This window comes from Gopherus flavomarginatus, chromosome 3 (genome assembly GCF_025201925.1).
Source record: "Gopherus flavomarginatus isolate rGopFla2 chromosome 3, rGopFla2.mat.asm, whole genome shotgun sequence".
Taxonomy (NCBI): domain Eukaryota; kingdom Metazoa; phylum Chordata; order Testudines; family Testudinidae; genus Gopherus; species Gopherus flavomarginatus.
Genome location: NC_066619.1, coordinates 285,423,918 through 285,444,357, shown reverse-complemented (window position 1 = coordinate 285,444,357; position 20,440 = coordinate 285,423,918). Strand labels below are relative to the sequence as shown.

At 48.3% G+C, this 20,440-nt stretch overlaps 1 protein-coding gene across 1 annotated transcript in view; it reads left to right on the top strand.

Moving 5' to 3' along the window:
• Positions 1–19,038, top strand: part of SIGLEC1 (sialic acid binding Ig like lectin 1) — a 47,711-nt gene extending 28,673 nt beyond the window's left edge. Inside the window, exons 12-22 of the mRNA XM_050943292.1 lie at positions 795–1,055; positions 3,645–3,947; positions 5,761–6,015; positions 8,698–9,003; positions 9,464–9,715; positions 11,581–11,889; positions 13,307–13,561; positions 14,441–14,743; positions 16,186–16,285; positions 17,275–17,347; positions 18,453–19,038. Coding sequence (XP_050799249.1) covers positions 795–1,055; positions 3,645–3,947; positions 5,761–6,015; positions 8,698–9,003; positions 9,464–9,715; positions 11,581–11,889; positions 13,307–13,561; positions 14,441–14,743; positions 16,186–16,285; positions 17,275–17,347; positions 18,453–18,482 — 2,447 coding nt within the window. The 3' untranslated portion in view covers positions 18,483–19,038. The remainder of the gene's footprint in view (positions 1–794; positions 1,056–3,644; positions 3,948–5,760; positions 6,016–8,697; positions 9,004–9,463; positions 9,716–11,580; positions 11,890–13,306; positions 13,562–14,440; positions 14,744–16,185; positions 16,286–17,274; positions 17,348–18,452) is intronic.
• The last annotated feature ends 1,402 nt before the right edge of the window (positions 19,039–20,440 follow it).

Genomic DNA, 20,440 nt, shown 5'->3' with positions numbered 1-20,440 from the left:
CTGCATTTATTGGACACCGTAGCCTTCACTTCCTGTCCTAACCTGTTATGTAGCATTGCTGTATAAACAGTTGTCATGTTCCACTGCAGAGGTGGCAGCATAGTAATGGTGGGTGATCCTGATTGTAAAGCACCAACAGGAGCATTTGGGGCTCTGTTATTGATGTAGCCTGAGAGGCATGCACAGTCCCGCCCAGGCAGGCAGATAAAGATCCCTGCCCCAAGAAGCTTACAAACCACAGACTAGATCTTGATGTCCTTGCTCAGTCCTTCCTCAGGCAAACTGTCATTGACTTTGTAGTGAGTAAGGCTGGAGTGCTGCTGCCAAGACCTAAGCCAGCATGGGGAGGGCGGTGAAGTGCACTGGAATGGTGTAAACTGAGGCAGGTGGGGATTCTTGGAGGAGAAGAAAAGGCCTTGACAGATGGTGATGGAAATTAGGGTTAGGCCAAAATCAGAACCCCAGACCCAAAGCCTGAGTTTCAGGGAAGTTTGGATCTGGATCCAGAGTCTGCAATTCAAGCCTGTGTCTGTAGTGAGCCGACACACTGAATGCAACCTCTATCCCGCTGGATTTTGTGGGAGCTTTAGAACCATTTCCAGATCTGGATTTCCCATCTTGGATATAAAAGGCTGAATCAGAACTGCCCGAATAGCAGCCCCCGTATTTTGGATTGAGATCCAAACTTGGCATGTCGGGGCCATCTAGGGTGGGGCCAGAGGTAGGATTCAACTTGCTTCTGAGATCCAGGCTGTTGTTATCTCTCTTTGTGGTGGTTTGTCTCCATCCTCTAGCGGCCAGAGTTCTAATTATGCCCTCCACGGACGTGCAGGAAGGGGATGATGTCTCCCTGACATGTGATGTGACAGGAAATGCTCCAGAGGGCGCCATCTACACCTGGTACAAAAACAGCCACCGGCTTCAGGAGAGTTCAGACAGCTTCCTCGCCTTTCCACACATAACCAGTGGGGATACTGGCTCTTATCACTGCAAAGCTCACAACCCCGAGGGAACCAGCCGCAGCATCTCCCCAGCCGTCAGCTTACACGTCTCTTGTAAGTGACATTGTTTATCCAGGTGGAGGCTGAGCCAGTTCTTATGGAGGTCTGTGGACAGCGTCTCATTGATGTCAGTGGATAGTGGAGCAGACCGTTGCGTTGCATCGCTGCTTAACTACGCCCTGGGCTGGGTACATTGTTTTTCTCCAGAGCCCCTGCTGGAGGATGGCTATTCCTGGAGCTGGTTGGAAATTTTCCAATGGGAGATTTTCCCGGCAGGAAATGCTGATTCATCTAAAGCAAAATGTTTCGCAGAAATGCATCGTCTTTGGTGAAAATTTGTTTTGAAACCAAAAGGTGAAAAGAGTGTTTCAATTGGGTCCAATGTTCCATTGCAGCCTTCTCGGACCAGCACGTTTCACTTTTCTGTTTTGACATGTCTTTTGGTTTCTGATTTTTTCCCTTTTTATTATAAAATAATCACATCAAATGAAAACAAAAAGGCAAAATCAGGACGAAACGTTTCAATGTTGTCAAAACGAAACATTTTGATTGACCTGAAATTTTATTTATTTTTTCTTTAGAATTTTGGCTAGCAGGAAATTTCAGAATTCTTTGATTTCCAAATCACGAATCTCCCCCTGAACTGAAGATGGCAGTTTCTGCACAGCTCTGCGACTGCCACAGGCCATGGCTGGCCGAGATTCCATGAACCAGGGCCCTGCTCCAGGACAGCCTATTGCTTCTGATGGCTCTAGAGAGAAAGGTTCTGGCACCGATCATGACAAGCCAGAGGCAGGAGCCCGTATTGCTTGGTAACATTCACGCTGACCTCAGTAGGAATTTGCCTGAGCAGAGAAGGAACAGGAACCGTGGAAGGGGCACAGGTTTCATGCTAACCCTTGCCAATGTTGTATCAAAGACTTATTGAGCAGAGCAGGAGATGGTACGGGCCACACATCCTGGAGAAAGAGTCAGGCCAGGACCCATTTCAGTGGGAGTTAGGCTTTGAAGGTCTGGGCCATAGTTTCTCTGTGCCTTAGTCCCACAACCATAACATGGAGGTCTTACAGACCCCTTGCCGCAGAGGCATGTTGTGAGAATGAATCCACTAACGGCTGTGCAGTGGATAGCACAAGGAAGTAGCTGATGGACATGTCTCCCCGCTGTGTCAGGCCAGCAGTGACCTTTGTAACCAGGCAGCTGGAATCAATTCCAGCCTCTTCCCAGCACCACTGTGCGTTGCCCTTCTATTAAAGTGTCATCACTTGCACTTTTGGGCCTTTGCTTAAATAAGGAATCTCGTGGGACCATCCGGGCTGCCCTCGTCAACACACAGGAAGAAATATCAATGACTATTCATCAGGAATGCTCAGCAATAAGCATATGTAGGACTGCCCACCTGTATCATGGCATTTACACTGTAGGAGGCAGAGCTCAAGGGGGAAAAAATTTTCCCATCTTGTGAAAATTTTCAGGAGTTGAAAAAACTTTCCCATCCTGGATCTGGATCAAACACCAAAATCTCAAAAATTTTCTGCAAACTGAAAAAACAAAAGCAACAAAACCAAACTTCAGGTCCAGATCAAAAGAAATATTTTGTTTTGATCATTTCGAAACCATTTTGTTTTGATTTTGAACTTTTCTTTCATTGTTAACCTTTTTTAAAGGTTTAACTGGCTGACTTTTCAAAACAAAGTCATTTTGAACTCAAAAACTGCTGTTTTTTTCATTTCAAATCTTTTGCAACTTTTTTTCCAAACATTTTTCAAGGCCAGAGATTTGTTGAAACCGACTGTTTCACAAGCAGTTTCATTTTCAATTCATGAAAAATTTTTGACCCCCAAAAATTACATCGAAAATTCCCAACCGGCTCTAGGAAGAGAAGCGAACCACAAATATAAATTAAAAAGTATTTGCAGTGGACTCTTCAATTTTGATTTTCAAATGGGAATGGGATGGTCTGATCAGATTCTTCTGGGTGGATCTGCCTTTCCATCTTCTCCTTCTATTATTTATAGTGTGGTAGTGTCTGCAATGGAGAACTTACAAGATAAAAGGACTTAAGATGGGTTCTCAAACTTCATTGTACCGTGACCCCCTTCTGACAACAAAAATTACTACATGACCCCAGGAGGGGGGACAGTAGTCTGAGCCTGATCAAGCCCCACTGCCCTGAGTGGGGAGGTCAAAGCCCGAGCCCCACTGCTCCAGGCAGGAGATCCAAAGCTGAAACCCAAGGGCTTCATCCCCAGGCAGGGGGCCTGTAACCGGAACCCTACCACCCAGGGCTGGAGCCCTGGGTGGTGAGGCTCAGGCTTCAGCTTCGGTCCCGGGGATGGGGCTCGGGCTTTGGCCATGGGCCCCAGCAAGTCTGAGCCAGCCCTGGTGACCCCATTAAAATGGGGTCCTGACCCCCAGTTTGAGAACTGCTGACTTAAGAGATAAAGAGTTGTGAGGGGAAAAGGGATCCAGCATAGACGTTTCAAGCAACTGACTGTGAATGTTGTGCTGGTGAAATAGGCTGGCAGCCCCAGAAACAAGGCTTTGCTGGTCAAAGAAGGAATCGTGGCATTAAAGGCTCAAGATGATGGCAAATGAAGAGCATGTTGACTGTGCCTTAATGTGAGTGTCTCACCCCAACAGATCCGCCCCGGGAGCCCCAGCTGACCTCCTTCCTGGAGATGCCGGATGGGCAGCTGGGTGTTCTCCAGTGCACGGTTGATAGCGACCCACAGTCAGAGTTATCTCTGTTCAGAGGAGGTGAACTTGTGGCTTCCACCACTGGCTCCCACCCTGCAGCCGGACAGCGAGTCAGTGTCTCCTCATCACACAACAGCTTGAAGGTGGAGATCCAGGCTGTGGTAATGGAGGATGAAGGAGAGTATGTGTGTTCTGCCAGTAATGCGTATGGCAACGCAAGCACCTCGCTGAACTTTACTGCACAGAGTGAGTGCAACATTGCCATCTACTGCCATGGGAACTGGATCCATCCATCCATCTATCCCCCTACATACCGCTGGATCCAGCCAGCCAGTCACCTCCCTACATACCTCTTATAGCAATAGATCCAGCCATACATACCCCTGTATCCAACCATCCACCTAAATACCGCCTGTATCTATCCATCCATCCATCTATCCCCCTACATACTGCTGTATCCAGCCAGCCAGTCACTTCCCTACATACCTCTTATAGCTATAGATCCAGCCATACATACCCCTGTATCCAACCATCCACCTAAATACCCCCTGTATCTATCCATCCATCCATCCATCCCCATACATACCCCTGTATCCAACCATCCACCTAAATACCCCCTGTATCTATCCATCCATCCATCCATCCCCCTACATACCGCTGTATCCAGCCAGCCAGTCACCTCCCTACATACCTCTTATAGCTATAGATCCAGCCATACATACCCCTGTATCCAACCATCCACCTAAATACCGCCTGTATCTATCCATCCATCCATCCATCCCCATACATACCCCTATATCCATCCATCCACCTAAATACCCCCTGTATCTACCTATCCATCCATCCATCCCCATACATACCCCTGTATCCAACCATCCACCTAAATACCGCCTGTATCTATGCATCCATCCCCATACATACCCCTGTATCCATCCATCCACCTAAATACCCCCTGTATCTACCTATCCATCCATCCCCATACATACCCCTATATCCATCCATCCACCTAAATACGCCCTGTATCTATCCATCCATCCATCCCCATACATACCCCTATATCCATCCATCCACCTAAATACCACCTGTATCTATCCATCCATCCATCCATCCCCATACATACCCCTATATCCATCCATCCACCTAAATACCACCTGTATCTATCCATCCATCCATCCATCCCCATACATACCCCTATATCCATCCATCCACCTAAATACCCCCTCTATCTATCCATCCATCCATCCCCATACATACCCCTATATCCATCCATCCACCAAAATACCTCCTGTATCTATCCATCTGTTCATCCATCCCCATACATACCCCTATATCCATCCATCCACCTAAATACCCCCTGTATCTATCCATCCATCCATCCATCCCCATACATACCCCTATATCCATCCATCCACCTAAATACCCCCTGTATCTATCCATCCATCCCTCCATCCCCATACATACCCCTGTATCCAACCATCCACCTAAATATCCCCTGTATCTACCTATCCATCCATCCATCCCCATACATACCCCTATATCCATCCATCCACCTAAATACCCCCGTATCTATCCATCTGTTCATCCATCCCCATACATACCCCTATATCCATCCATCCACCTAAATACCCTCTGTATCTATCCATCTGTTCATCCATCCCCATACATACCCCTGTATCCAACCATCCACCTAAATATCCCCTCTATCTATCCATCCATCCCCATACATACCCCTATATCCATCCATCCACCAAAATACCCCCTGTATCTGTCTATCTATTCATGCATTCCCATACATACCCCTGCATCCATCCATCCATCTCCTTACATACCCCTGTATCTATCTGTCCATCCTTCCCCATACTTATCCCTGTATCTCTCTCTCTAATCCTTGCATCTCCATACGTATCGCTGTATCCATCCATCCCTCTACATAACCATCATATCCATCTGTCCATCTCCATACATGCCCTTTATCTATCTATCTATCCATCCATCCATCCATCCATCCACCCACACCCATAGTATATAAACATTTTCTCACATTAGTCTTTCCTCCCAGCTGCAAGGGTCTGGATCTCTCCTTCGCCGGATGTCCACGAGGGGGATGCTGTTAACCTGACCTGTGCAGTTGACAGTGATGCCCCTGGGATGCCGCACTACACCTGGTATAAGAACAACATATGGTTCAGCGAGAGCCCTGGCAGGTCACTCGTGTTTCCCAAGGTCACCACCGCTGATGCTGCATCCTACCACTGCACAGTGAAGACCCAGGAGAGGGTTAGAAGCTCTTCCCCAGGCACTTTGAACGTCCTCTGTAAGTTCTTTGCACAGTTGAACTGTGCAAGGTTCAGAGAAAAATGCCTCTGTATCCACCAGCGCAGCCCAGAGCCCCCAGCCCACTGGCCTAGACAGGGGGGCTAGATAAGGAACCCCTCCATACATTGGGAGGGGGGGGCTGCACTTCTACCAAAGCATCCTGCTTTGGCTACTGCTGGAGACAAGACCCCAGAGCTAGTGGACCTATGGTCTGATCTGCAGGGCAAAGTCTATGTCTTTAGAGGAACCCCATTGTAGGAGCATAGTGTAGTCCTCTCCCCGCCCCCCAGTCTTTAGAAAGCAGACAGTGCTCCATGGTTTGTGCCCACTCAAACCACACAGGGGAGAAAAGGCATCCAAATATTAGCAAGAGACGTATTTGGATTGAGCCTAGAAATATTGAGCCATCCCTTGGGAACTGGGGGTTTGAAGGATCTGGGAACTGTGTCAAGTAAAGGGTGAGGTCTAGTCTGGGGGTCGGGGAAGGTTTCCTTGTTCCATCCTGACTCCCTAGAGTGGAAATCCACCCATGCTCCTGGCCATCAGTTTAGGAGACAGCTGTTAGAGGACATGTCAAGTGGGTAGCTGTGGAGGGCGTGGGCAGCAGGGAGAAGGGTGAGTGGAGCTCATTGTGGGGAAGTAAGGCAGCTGCAAAGGGTCACGTCTAGGTGTGGAAGTGGGATGGACAGTAGTTCAAACTGAGCTAGTTTCAGCAGGAAGCCAGGTAAATTCAGAATTTGCCAAATCTCATCTCAAGCCAGAACCACGGCCCTCCTTGTTACCACCAGCCACAGCCTCACCTGGAACTAGATGTGGGTAAAAAATACCAAGCATTTTTTGGCAGAAAGTGTTGACATTTTTTTACATTTTTCAAAACTCCCCAAGAAAAAATTACAAAAAAATGAAACGGAAAAGTGATCCATTTTCAAAAACTGTTTTTATTAAACATTTTCTGATTTTTGAAAATGAAAAATTGATTTATTTTTACTGGAAACCATTTTTTTTAAACGAAAGCCAAAAAAACATTTTCCGGAAACATTTGTGGTTTCTGGTTTTTCTATGTTCATTAAAAAAAGTTTCAATTAAAAATATTTTTCAGAGGTTCATAGATTCCAAGGCCAGAAGGGACCACAGTGATCATCCAGTCTGCTCTCCTGTATAACACAGCCGGAGACCTGCCCCGCAATAATCCCTAGAGCTGAGCTTTTAGAAAACCAGCCCAACCGAATTTAAAAATTGCTAATGATGGAGAATCCACCATGATCCTTGTTAAATTGTTCCGAGGGTTAATTACTCTCACTGTTAAAAATGCATCTTTTATTTCAAGTCTGAATTTGTCTAGCTTCAACTTCCAGCCTTTGGATCGTGTTAGACCTTTGTCTGCTAGATTGAAGAGCCCATTATTAAATATTTGTTCCCTGTGTAGGCAGGTGTCGACTGTGATCAAATCACCTCCTAAGCTTCTCTTTGTTGAGTAAAACAAATTGATCTCCTTGAGTCTGGTGACCAGCACTACTTAACACCCAACCCTAGGGTTCCCCCAAAACTCAGTCAACAAGTCCAGGAGTCCTCCTCATGCCCCTTATCCTGAGTATCAAGTGCTGAGGCAAGAAAGTGGAGTGAACATTGCTAAATATGGCACATGTCAATGGGTCTGACTTTTGAACTGAGTTCACACTGCCTACAATTACACTGCCCTGTTTGTGTTTATTTTCCATGAGTATTAGTGTTCCCAGGACAGAAGTTGCCAAAAGTGGAGAACCTGCAGCTGATTCCAGAGAATATACGAAAAGCCAGTTTGCAATCTTTCCCCCCGAGAAACCTGAGTCTTAGAGTCACACTCATCCAATCAGGGAACAGTGACACACCATGTGACCCCAACATGTCCAATCAACGCAGCTTGAATTTTTGTATTGAATACTCATCACAAACAGCTCATTGTGAACGAGCGACAGGCCAAGAGTCAGTCACAGAAATCCCTTGCCAAGTAATTTTGAGTAAGGATGGAACTCAAGAAAAATGAGGCAAAGTTCACTGAATAAATCCTAGAATATCAAGGTTGGAAGGGACCTCAGGAGATATCTAGTCCAACCTCCTGCTCAAAGCAGGACCCATCCCCAGACAGATTTTTGCCCCAGATCCCTAAATGGCCCCCTCAAGGATTGAGCTCACAACCCTGGGTTTAGCAGGCTAATAGCTCAAACCACTGAGCTATCCCTCGCCTCCTTGAGCGGTGACAAATTGCTTGTCCAGCTCTAATAATGGATCCTTCATGAAACCTTCCTGGATCTAGTTCACAGAGTCACACAGTCCCAAGCTAGAAGAATAGTATCAGAGGGGTAGCCGTGTTAGTCTGGATCTGTAAAAGCAGCAAAGAATCCTGTGGCACCTTATAGACTAACAGACGTTTTGGAGCATGAGCTTTCGTGGGTGAATACATCCCAATACATGCATCTGAAGAAGTGGGTATTCACCCACGAAAGCTCATGCTCCAAAACGTCTGTTAGTCTATAATGTGCCACAGGATTCTTTGCTGCTTAAGCTAGAAGAAGCCATTCAATTATCCAGTCCGACCACCTGTATAACAGGGCAGGGAATTTCATCCAGGTACCCAATAATTTGTGAGTCGCTGATGTCACATTAAAGTTCTGAAGTCAAATTAGATCCTCCTTCCTTGTAGATCCTCCCAGGAATCTCTGGGTGAAGTCCTTCCTGGAGACTCAAGATGGGAAGCTAGCCATCATCATCTGTGCTGTTGACAGTAACCCGCAGTCAGAACTGGCCCTGCGCAGAGCTGATGAGCTGGTTGCTTCTGGTTCCTCCCAAGGTGATGGGGCATCCAGACATAGGTTACGCGTCTCATCCTCTCCTAACACCTTGAAACTGGAGATCAGGAGCGTCACCTTGGAGGATGAAGGGATGTACGTGTGCTCTGCAAACAATATGATTGGCGAAGCCAGCACCTCTGTATACTTCACCATCGAGAGTGAGTATGGAGTTCGTCATTCCCATTGCACTCCAGTGTCGCTTAGAAGGGAACTCGGGGCAGATTCTCTCCCCCACTGCCCTCCCCCTGCAGCAGGGAGTGAAATCTTCCTGTCTATTCTGCTGGGGATTCTCCTGGCCAGGAAACTGCTAACTAAGTGGACAACGAAGCCACAGAGCCATCTGACCCAAGCATAAGGGGTGTGTAGAGACAGGGAAGCGGATATGGCTGAACCATGCTGCGCTCCAGCTATCCCTGGCTGGTGAACGTGGATCATTGCCAGGTGTGTAGGTTAGAGCAGCCGCCATGCTGCTCTAACCTATGCCAGGCCTGGGATAGAACTGGACAGAGAATCAGAGATCTGTAACACTCTACCAAGCTGACTCAGATTGTTAGTTGTTGGTTTCAAAGGGCTGCTCCAGCTGTATCCATTCCAGCTTTGCTCTGGTTTCTTCCACAGCTGTGAGGGTTGTGATCCAACCGGGTCCCGATGTACGTGAGGGGGACCACATCACACTGACCTGTGAGGATGCCAGTGCCCGGACGAGCACCATTTACACCTGGTACAAGAACACCAAATGGCTGGCAGAGGGCTCTGGCAGTTCCCTCACGATCCGTGGTGTGGCGGGCACTGATGCTGGCTCGTACTCCTGCACGGCTCACAATGACAGGGGAAGGAGAACATCTCTGCCCACCGCCTTGCGCGTGCTCTGTAAGTTGCCTGCGGTTTAGATAATGTTCCATCTTCTCAGATGGAGGCATGCAACCGAATTCCCAGTGCAGGTGACTCCCAATCACAAAACCAAGTCTTGTTGGCTGCCTGCCAAGGCTAGCTCCAGGGACAAGAGATCATTGTTTCTCTGGGGAATGGGTGACATTTCCCTGCTGGACACAACCCAAATGGGTCAAATTCTTGAAACGTTATTTAGCTTTAAATATCTTAAGTGGAAACATTACCCACACTAGAAAGGGAAGGTCTTTGTCCCCCTCTAGTGGCTGCTCCACATCACAGGTTAATGAGTCTGCCATTGCTGCCAGCTAATGAACGGGCTTAGTCTTTTCACTCACGCTTTTAGCTCTGTAAACCCTCGGATCAAATCCTGCTGTTTGCTCAGATGGGGTCAGTTATAGAAACATACCAGGCCAGAACCTGCTTTCAGTGGTGGCAGCCTAAATCCAGAGGAACAGAGTTTCTCCAGAGCAAAGCTACCCCACAGTGACTCAGGGACCAATGAGAAGTGCCTTCAAAATACCTGAGATAGGAAGAGATTGACTCCAGCAGAGCTACTCTGTGTTTACACCAGTGTAACCGAGATCGGCATGTGGTGCACTGGATCTGCCCTAGCATTCTATTAACAGTGGGCACAGCCCCACGGGCTATCCCCGCATTGCTGCCTGCCTGTGCCTCGGCTTGACCTGGAGGGCAAACTCCAGGAGAGACAGAGGAGGAGCCCATTTGCTGTGGCCCATTCCACTTTCGGCCTCTCTGCTGTGACTGCCAACGGGAGGCAATCAGCGCCAGTTGTGGTGGATGCTCCCTAACAACTCAGTTCAGGCTCCAGGTCACGTCACACAGATCGGTGGATAGTCATCAAGTGCCGATGACGTCCAGTCACCACTGAGCTAGTCAGAGAGTTGACCAGGGGCCTAGTGTTATAAGCGTCACGCTAGAACCGACTGGGAATTTTGTAACAAAACGTTTTTTCATTGAAAACACTGATTCCTCAGAGCCTAAACGCTTCATAGGAAAGGGTCAGTTTCAATTAATTTCCCATTTCAAACCTTTCTGGAAAAGAGAGATTCTAAGTCGTCGAAGCATCCCATTTCAACATTTCTAAATGTATTTTGGTTCAAACCAATTTCCCATTTAGAAATTTAAGTTAACTCAAAAAAGCAACAGAGAGTCCTTTGGCACCTTATAGATTAACAGATGTATTGGAGCATGAGCTTTCGTGGGTGAATACCCACTGTGTCTGACAAAGTGGGTATTCACCCACGAAAGTTTGTGCTCCAATACTAAGGTGACCAGATGTCCCGATTTTATAGGGACAGCCCTGATTTTTGGGTCTTTTTCTTATATAGGCTTCTATTATCCCCTACCCCTCCGTCCCAGTTTTTCACATTTGCTGTCTGGTCACCCTATCCAATACATCTGTTAGTCTATAAGGTGCCACAGGACTCTGTGTCGCTTTTTACAGATCCAGACTAACATGGCTACCCCTATGAAAGTTAACTGAAGATACAAAACGCAAAAAATATGAATCGGTCAACACTGAAACAAAATGTATCCAAAATTATTGAAACAAAATGTTCTGATTGTGATGTTCAAAAACAAATTTCAGATTTTTGGTTTGCGAAAGTCCTTGAGATTTCAATTTTCCATCCTGATTTGGGACAGGGAGAGTTTTTTAAATCTCAAAAATGCTCAAAGAGCAGGAAAACCATTTCCTTTCTAGAGCTACTCCCTACCCTCTGCCCGTCCCCAGAGCCATCTGGCCAAACTGTGCAACCTCCTTCCAGAAGAAAGTCACTGTCTTTGTTTTTTAACTCAAGTACAACATGTTCTTGTCCCTTCAGACGCCCCAAGGAAGCCCTCACTCAGCTCCTTCCTAGATGCCCAGGATGGGCGCCAGGCCATCATCCAATGCACTGTCGACAGCCACCCACCGTCAGATATAGCTGTGTACAGAGAGGCTGAGCGCACGCCCATGGCTTCCACCCAGGGTTCTCAGGGCTCATCCAACCAGCGGCTGAGCGTTCACGTGTCCCACAACTCCCTGAAAGTGGAGATGAAGGACGTCGTGCTGGAGGACGCAGGCCAGTACGTCTGCTCAGCTAACAACACCTACGGCAGTGCCACAGCATCCGTGCGCTTCGGGGTGGAGAGTGAGTGCAGGTGTCTTTTTAACCCTTCCATGCCGTGCTCTCTCCCATGAGCACTCACAGGGGATTTGGATTCAGATCCCACGAGGTGGGGCCAAAGCAGGATCTGGATCTTGTGCACCTGCAATCTCTGGGGAAAACTCAGATTTAAATCTTGATCTGAGCATCACAGCAGATCTGGGGGGGGAGAGCTCAGGGCTAGCAGCTGGTGCTAGGCTGACAATGCTCGAGGCTGAGACTGAGATGTGCCAAGTGATCTAGGGCAGTGGTTCTCAACCAGGGGTCCAGGACCCCCTAGGTTCCATGAGCAGGTTTCAGGGAGTCCCTCCAAGCATGGCTAGCTGGGGCCCAGGGCAGAAAGCCGAAGCCCCAGCACATGGGGCTGAAGCCCAGGGCCCTGAGCCCCATCACCCAGGGCTGGTGCCGAAGCCTGAGCAATGGAGCTTCGTGGGGATCCCTGTGGTGTGGGACCCCAGGCAATTGCCCTGCACTGACGCCAGGTGGGCAGTGGAGTTTCTATAGCATGCTGGGGGTGGCTTCAGAAAGAAAAAAGGTTGAGAACCCCGGTCTAGGGGATTTAGACACATAGCTGCCAATAATGTCACTGAGACAAGGTGGGTGAGGTAATATCTTTACAGAAGTTGGTTCAATAGAAGATATTACATCATCCCCTTGTCTCTCTAATATCCCGGGACTGACGTAGCTACAACAACACTGCATACAATAATGTCACTGGGAGATGTGTGTCAAAATCCCCTAGACTGCTTCGAAAATCACATTCCCCCAATGCTATCTTTATCTGCACAAGCAATGGTGGTGTAATATACCCAACACATGTGTTTCTCCATGCCCCAACTCTGGCCTGGAGGGACCACCTCTAGCAATGAGTAGATAGTTTGTTTCTTTGGTCCATTCAAAGGGAGCCAACAAGGGGTCCGATCAGTGCCAATTATGGTGGTGGGTTTTGTGGAGGAGGCATCTGGACTAAGACACACCAAATAGCCATCAGAAGGGTCTAATTTTGGGCTAGATTGGAACTGGAATCTGAGATGACTAGCACTGGTTGGAAAATTGATATTATTTTCTGTCGAAAATGTTAACAAAAAGTAACATTTTTTGTTTTTGTGGACATTTTTTGCAGAATTTTCCTGGTTTTCGTTGAAAAACCAAAACCTCAAAAATTGTTGAAAACTAAAAAAAAGTCATTATTTTTAAACACACATACACGCACACACATATCCCTCCAAAAATCAACAAAAATGAAAATTTTCTTGCAAAAAAAAAATCTGAAAAAAAGAGTTTGGATGAAAAAATTTTAAGCAGCTCTGCGGATGAGTAGCTAATCTCATGAAACATGGAGCTCTACCGGTTCCCACTAGAATACATTTGACTGATTTTCCTGATCTCTTCTCCCCATCAGCTGTCAGAATCATGATTGAACCATCTCAGGAAATACACGAAGGAGTCACAGTCAACGTGACCTGCCTGGTTGCCGATTGGCTCGGGGGCGAGACCAACTACACCTGGTATAAGAACAGCAAGTGGCTGCAGGACGGTCCTGTTAGGTCGCTCCACCTTGATAGGGTCTCCAGCACCGACATGGGGTCATACCACTGTCGGGCAGAGGGGAGGAGAGGAAGTGCCATCTCTGCCCTGGTCAGCTTGGATGTGCTCTGTGAGTGTCAAGGGGATTTGGGGGTTGATTTGTTCACACTAAATAAAGGCAACTTGGGATCTCGTTGTTATTATCTGTTATTTCCATAGAGCCATAGATGTGCCCTGCGCTCTATGAGAGTAAAATTAAGACACAGGCCCAAGACAGAGCCCCAGACCCAACCCGCTCTGAACTAGGCGAGCATCTAGAATCCAAAATCAAGACGCAAACGTCCCCTCCCTTTAAATGAACCAAACCAAACAATGATTGAAACAACCTCTTCCTGCTCCTGCAGTCTCCCCTCCTCCTCTCTCCCCTGTCCTTTCACTTCTCACCCTTTGGATGCTAAAAGCCTGGCTAACTGATTTCTTGGCATTTGTGCAGCGCTGTTTTCAGTTACACTTTGAAGGTCAATAATAGAGTGAGTCGAACAATTTACAAGGGGACAGTTTTCCTTTGGAAAATGCTGATTTGACAACACAAACATTTCCCTGGAACTTATCCATTTCACTGAATTTTTCAAGGGGGAATCAGTAAAACATTTTGTTGTGATAAGATCCAAATGTTTTGTTCCAATAAGGCTGAAATGCTTCTTTTCCTTAATATAACAGAAGAGTCAACACTACAAAGTCGAAATGAAACATTCTGATGGTATCCAAAAGAAATTTTTGGATAAGGTTGAGAAGAAATATTCCATTATGCAAAAAATTATGAGATTTGAAAGCAGGACAAATGAAATTTTGAAATCTTGGAATTTCTCATAGGATGGAAAGTCTGTTTTGTGATCTGTTCTAGTCAATAACTGTAGACCACCACTGGCTACTCTTAACCAGTCACCTCCTCTTTGTCAGTTGAAGTCCAGTCACCTGATTTAACAGTAATATTGTCTCCTCTATGCAGATGCTCCAAGGAACCCATCGATGAACGCCTTCCTGGAGAACCGCAATGCAAGGGTGGGCCTCATCCGATGCACAGCTGATAGCAACCCACGGGCTGAATTAGCCCTGTACAGAGCGGATAAACTAGTGGCTTCCAGCCAAGGCCCACGCTCAGCAGCCAGCCAGAGGATCAGTGTGTTTCCATCCTACAACACCTTGAGAGTGGAGATTTGGGATGTCACATCAGCAGATTCAGCAGAATACACGTGTGTGGCCAGCAATGCACTGGGAAACGTGACAGCCACCTCCTACTTCAGTGCTCAAAGTGAGTCAGACTGCGAGGGGGCTGTGAGACAGAGACAGAGCTATCAGCCATGGGTGAGGCTGCCACGTCCCATCTAATCCATCCCCACAGACAACGTAGGATTGTTCCCTACAGCGTGTCCTCCATCCAGTACTGATGTACCCAGCAGGGGGTACAGAGCCTCCAAGGAGCAGATCTGAATCGATCCAGCAGGGGGCAGTGAGGCACATATGCAAACACACTCACACACACACACTTACTGCCACACTGTGTCTGACCAATGGTCCATCCAGCCCAGTGTCCTGTCTGCTGTCAGTGGCCAATGCCAGGTGCCCCAGAGGGAGTGAACAGAACAGAGTGATTATCAAGTGATCCATCCCTGTTGTCCAGTCCCAGCATCTGGCAGTCAGAGGCTGAGGGGCAGCCTGAGCATGGGGTTTGCATCTCTGACCATCTTGGTGAATAGCCATTGATGGACCTGTCCTCCATGAATGTATCTGATTCTTTTTTGAACCCAGTTATAATTTTGGCCTTCACAACATCCCTTGGCAACGAGTTCCACAGGGTGACTGTGCGTTGTGTGAAGAAATACTGCCTTTGGTTTGTTTTAAACCTGCTGCCTATCAGCAGGTGACCCCTGGTTCTTCTGTTATATGAAGGAATAAATAACACTTCCTTATTTACTTTCTCCAAACCAGTCATGATTTTATAGACCTCAGTCATATCCCCCCTTAGTCGTCTCTTTCCCATTCTGAACAGACCCAGCCTTTTGAATCTCTCCTCTTACGGAAGCTGTTCCATACCCCTAATCATTTTTGTTGCCCTTCTCTGTATCTTTTCCAATTCTAATGTAGCTTTTTTGAGATGGGGCGACCAGAACTGCATATAGAACTGGATTTATATAGCGGCAATATGATTTTTACTGTCTTAGTATCTCTCTCTTTCCTAATGGTTCCCAGCATTCTGTTCGCATGTTTGACTGCCGCTGCCCAGTGAGTGGATGTTTTCAGAGAACCATCCACAATAACGCCGAGATCTCTTGGAGATCTGATCCTACTCAGCAGGGGGCAGTGGGACACACATGCAGGTCAGACCCTGTCCATCGGGAGGTGGAGGAGCACAGACAGTAGCCACAATGCAATGACTGAAACAACATACTGATGACATGAAGACTCAGACATTGCGGTAGAAGAACACAACCTCCTGGCTTTGAGCGCTGGGTGTATTATCAGACCGGACAAACATGTCACTGCCCCTCCAGGAAGAGGGCTAGCAAGGGAGAGTTTAAATCCAATATATCACAGGGCCAACTTCACCTTTCCAAAACTCATCGCCTCCTGCCCCGTACCCATGTTTTGCCCTTGTTGGAGTGACTTGTGTCACAGCAGTGTCTGGAAAATCACTGTGCAGGCAGCTGTTTGTGGTTTTTACACTGGCCGGAATAACCCTCCTCTCCTCCTCAGCTCTCGCTGACCTGCGCTTGTACAAGATCCTGGCCGGGATATTCATCGCAGCGCTGGGGGCTAGTCTTCTGGCCGTTGCAGTGGTCCTGTTGTGGCCCAGGTAACTTGGCTCTTGATGCTTTAGTTCGTAGCAGCAGCTCAGGGGTGTCCAGTTGGGCTAGCTCACAAGGGCTGGGAAGGGACGGCTTGTTTTGGGGTGGGTGATTTTTATTTATTGTTTATTTGATATTACTAAAGCCAGCCCACAAGAAGGGGTAAGTTTTGACCAGGAAAAAGCCTGAAGTGACGTTTATTTGAACAGCATAAGAGGGAAATTGAGGCAGGCTGCCTGTAGGCCATTGAGGGGGCACAAGGGAGGCTGCTGGCCTGGTTACAGACCGTGAAACCTTTTGCTGCGGGGTTGCTGGCCAAGCCAGTGGTGAACATGAGTTGTATGACCCACTGCTCAGTGTGTTGTGTCCCCCACTCTGCGTGATCCACAGAGGATGTCAGGCTATTACAGGTCAACCTGAAGAGCGGGTTTCTATAGCAGATGCTGTAGACTGCCACGGTTCGCTCTGGAAGCCCCTGGTTTGGGCCCTGATGGTGCTGTTTGAGAGTTTTTGAGCACTTTGTGCACAATGCCTCGCCAAGTCTCAGGCCAGTTCCAGGTGTTGACATCACAACTGGCCTCCTCCCTGGCAGTCTAACTGGAAAGGCCAATGACTGAATGGCCCTAGAGAATGGCAGCCCCTCTTGTATTGAGCATGTGCATTCAGGAGTTGTAGCTGATGGAGGGGGGCATTGATGATCAGACACCACAATGATGGGCACATGAGAATAACACATTGGCAAACTGTATGTCAGACCTCTCACTAGTGCTGGGTCCACCACAGGAAAACAGCCTACTACTGCTAACAGGATTGTTCCTTTAACTCAAGCAGCAGAGGTCTGCTCTTCAGCTCTGGGTTCAGATCCTGCTGATGACCCAAGCGAGGGTTTGCGATGTAGGCGGATAGACAGAATAGCGGGCCTGCCGAGTTGGGCTTTTTCTGCTCCTAAAATATCTTCTCTTAAGTGCTAACCACCCTCACCTCCTCCCCTGCCTAGGATAATGAAGCTGCTGAAGCCGCTAAAAGATGAAAGTTCCATGGAACTGACTGGCACAAGGGACCAATCGCAGGTGCGATTCCGCAGTGTGGCTAGGTTGGTGCCATGCTTGGGGTTTGGCCTGGGGTCACCAGAGCTGGAGCTCAGGCCCCCAGCTGCTCAAAGGTGTAAAAAACAGTGGGGCCAGCTGAACTGAGAGGCTCTGGCTGCTTTGCTGTTGTCTACAGAGCAGGCCTTGGGTTGGATACTGGGGACATGAGTTCAGGAGAGTGGGACTGATGGGGATGGAGCGGGAAGAGGGGTTAATGCACTGGGGTGTGTAAGAAGCTGAAATCCTGGGTCAGCATTGGTATCAAACAGGATCTGGGTTGAATTTTTTCCAGCCCACCCTGCCCTGCATATGCTGGCCTATCAAAAAGGCCTGGGCATGAAAACTGCAGGTTCCCCACAGCCTTCCCCATCTCTGTCCCTCCCCCTTCAAGCCTCTCTCTCATTCTCCAGGTCCGATGAGATATGGAGAACCTTCTCTTTGGGCCTGTCTCCCCATTTCCCCTTGCTATGCACACCCCTCACTAGGAGCCTAATTCTTTGTGCCTGGAGCATAGGGGAAGATGCAGTCCATGCTGGGATGCAGGGGTTACTTAAGGACTAGATCCTCAGCTGGTACAACTTGACTTAGCTCCATTAGCTTCAGGGCACCTGTGGGCATTGACTGGCCTGTTGACGGTGGTGGATCTCTGCCGATCGCTGGGGATCCAGCCTGCTGACATCCATGGAGCTCTGCGGACAGGCACCAGCTGGATGTTGATAATTTAACCCCACTGGCTAGGAAGAGTGCTGGGTGAGGGTGGGAAATCACACTCCCATTCCCTGGGCTGGCAGAGGTGAGGGTGGACGGGTCCAGGGCCGGGCGCTGGGCAGAAGGAGTGCTCAGAATAGAAGGGCTAAGTGACCCCTGCAGGCGGGTCAAAGATAGGCAGAGGGGCAGGATTTTAGCTCAGCAAGTCAGTGCTACTGTGTATGGCCCCTGGTTCGTTTTTGTACCAAAGTTAACAGAGACCCATGTTTGGTGCATGGCCAGGGATCATGCACTTGGGGGCTTCTCCCACGGGCTGATTTGGGGCTCTGGGGGTTTTACCAGCAAATTCCAACCAGAAGGTATTGTGTAACTTTTCCAGGTTGACGACATCTCCTTGGCCAACAGCTAACCACACCGCCTGGCAGCACCCAGAGCAGCCTACACGGCAGCCACACTGAGACCCCCCCGCCCGGCTGGACCCGGGCAGTGAAGTTGTTCTCACCCAGTGGCACATTTTTAGTGCTCGCCATTCTTGGTACGTTGCATGTGCCAAATGCAAAACTGCTGTCAATACCCAGAAGTGAGCTCGGGCTGTGAAAAATCCCAGGCTGTCTCCCTCCACAAACCCATGCCGTCCGGAGCACCCTCATCTGCGCCCTGTGACTCCGCCAAGCCCCTACATTTGCAATAACCTCCCGACGTGCTGCTGAGCATCTCATCAGTCACAAAATAAACCAAAGTGTGGTGTCACAAATGTTGAAAAGTACAACCCCTCTGGGCCTGATCCCGTGTGAGGGGAAGGCAGTGGAGAAGCTCCCCCTTGATAGCATAGATGCAGGATCAGGCCTTTAAACCTAGTCATTCTCAAAGCCTGTTCAACCTTCCTGGAGGGGAAGCTGGGGGAGCCCTCGGTATCTAACCATTGAGAGGTGCTAGGGGTGGATCTTGGCTCTCAGGTGAGGTGTGCCCAGCAATACAGACTCAGCTCTAATGTATCTGATTTATCTAAGGGCTGCTATGGGAGATAGTCCATACCTGTGTAATGCCCTACGTATGTGCCCAGGATGGGAATTTGTAGATTATACAGCTGAGAATGGGCAACAGGGGCTGGATCACTTGATGACTCCCTGTTCTGTTCACTCCCTCTGGGACACCTGGCACTGGCCACTGTCAGTAGACAGGATACTGGGCTAGATGGACCTTTGGTCTGACCCAGTCTGGCTGTTCCTATGTTTCTCCTGAAGCATCTTTCAAGTGACCGTCACTCCTAGGAGGCAGCTGCAAGAGACCCCCAGTGGAGACACCTCCTGGGCCATTTGTGATCTTCCCAGACCTGTGCATATCTCTGAGGAGCTACGTGCGTGCCCTGGGGATACCCCGCACCCACCCCAGGAGAACTCTAAGGGCCAAAGGCCTGGTCTGTACTATGGGATCTGTCTGTCTGAATTGGCCAGGGTGACACCTGCTGGTGAAGTTCGGGAAGTGCATGCAGCAGACACAGCTTTTCTGGATGCTGCATGTTGCTTTAGGAAAAGCTCATAGAATCCAGAACTGGAAGGGAAAGGTCATTGAGTCCAGTCCCCTGCCTTCACAGCAGGACCACGTACCATCCCTGACAGATTTTTTTGCCCCACATCTCTCAATGGCCCCTGTCATAAACCTAGTCCCAGATTTGGACCTTAGCGTCCAAAATATGAGGGTTAGCACGAAAACCTCCAAGCTTAGTTACCAGCTTGGACCTGGTAAAGCTGCCACCACCCAAAAAATTAGAGTGTTTTGGGGCACTCTGGTCCCCACAAAAACCTTCCCTGGGGACCCCAAGACCCAAATCCCTTGAGTCTCACAACAAAGGGAAATAAACCTTTTCCCTTCCCCCCTCCAGGTGTTCCTGGAGAGATACACAGAAGCGAACTCCGTGAATCTAAGCAGAGGGATTCCACCCTCCCCCGTTTCCAGCCTGGAAACACAAGCACTTCCCTCTTCACACAGAGGGAATGCAAAGTCAGGCTAGTAAATCTAACACACACAGATTTCCCCCTGACTTCTTCCTCCCACCAATTCCCTGGTGAGCTGCAGACTCAATTCCCTGGAGTTCCCCCCTAAAGAAAAACTCCAACAGGTCTTAAAAGAAAGCTTTATATAAAAAGAAAGAAAAATACATAAAAATGGTCTCTCTGTATTAAGGTGACAAATACAGGGTCAATTGCTTAAAAGAATATTGAATAAACAGCCTTATTCAAAAAGAATACAATTCAAAGCACTCCAGCAACTGTAGACATGTAAATACGAAAGAAAAAAACAATAACCCTTATTGTTTTTATGATCTCTGTACTCACAACTTGGAAACAGAAGATTAGAAAGCAGGAA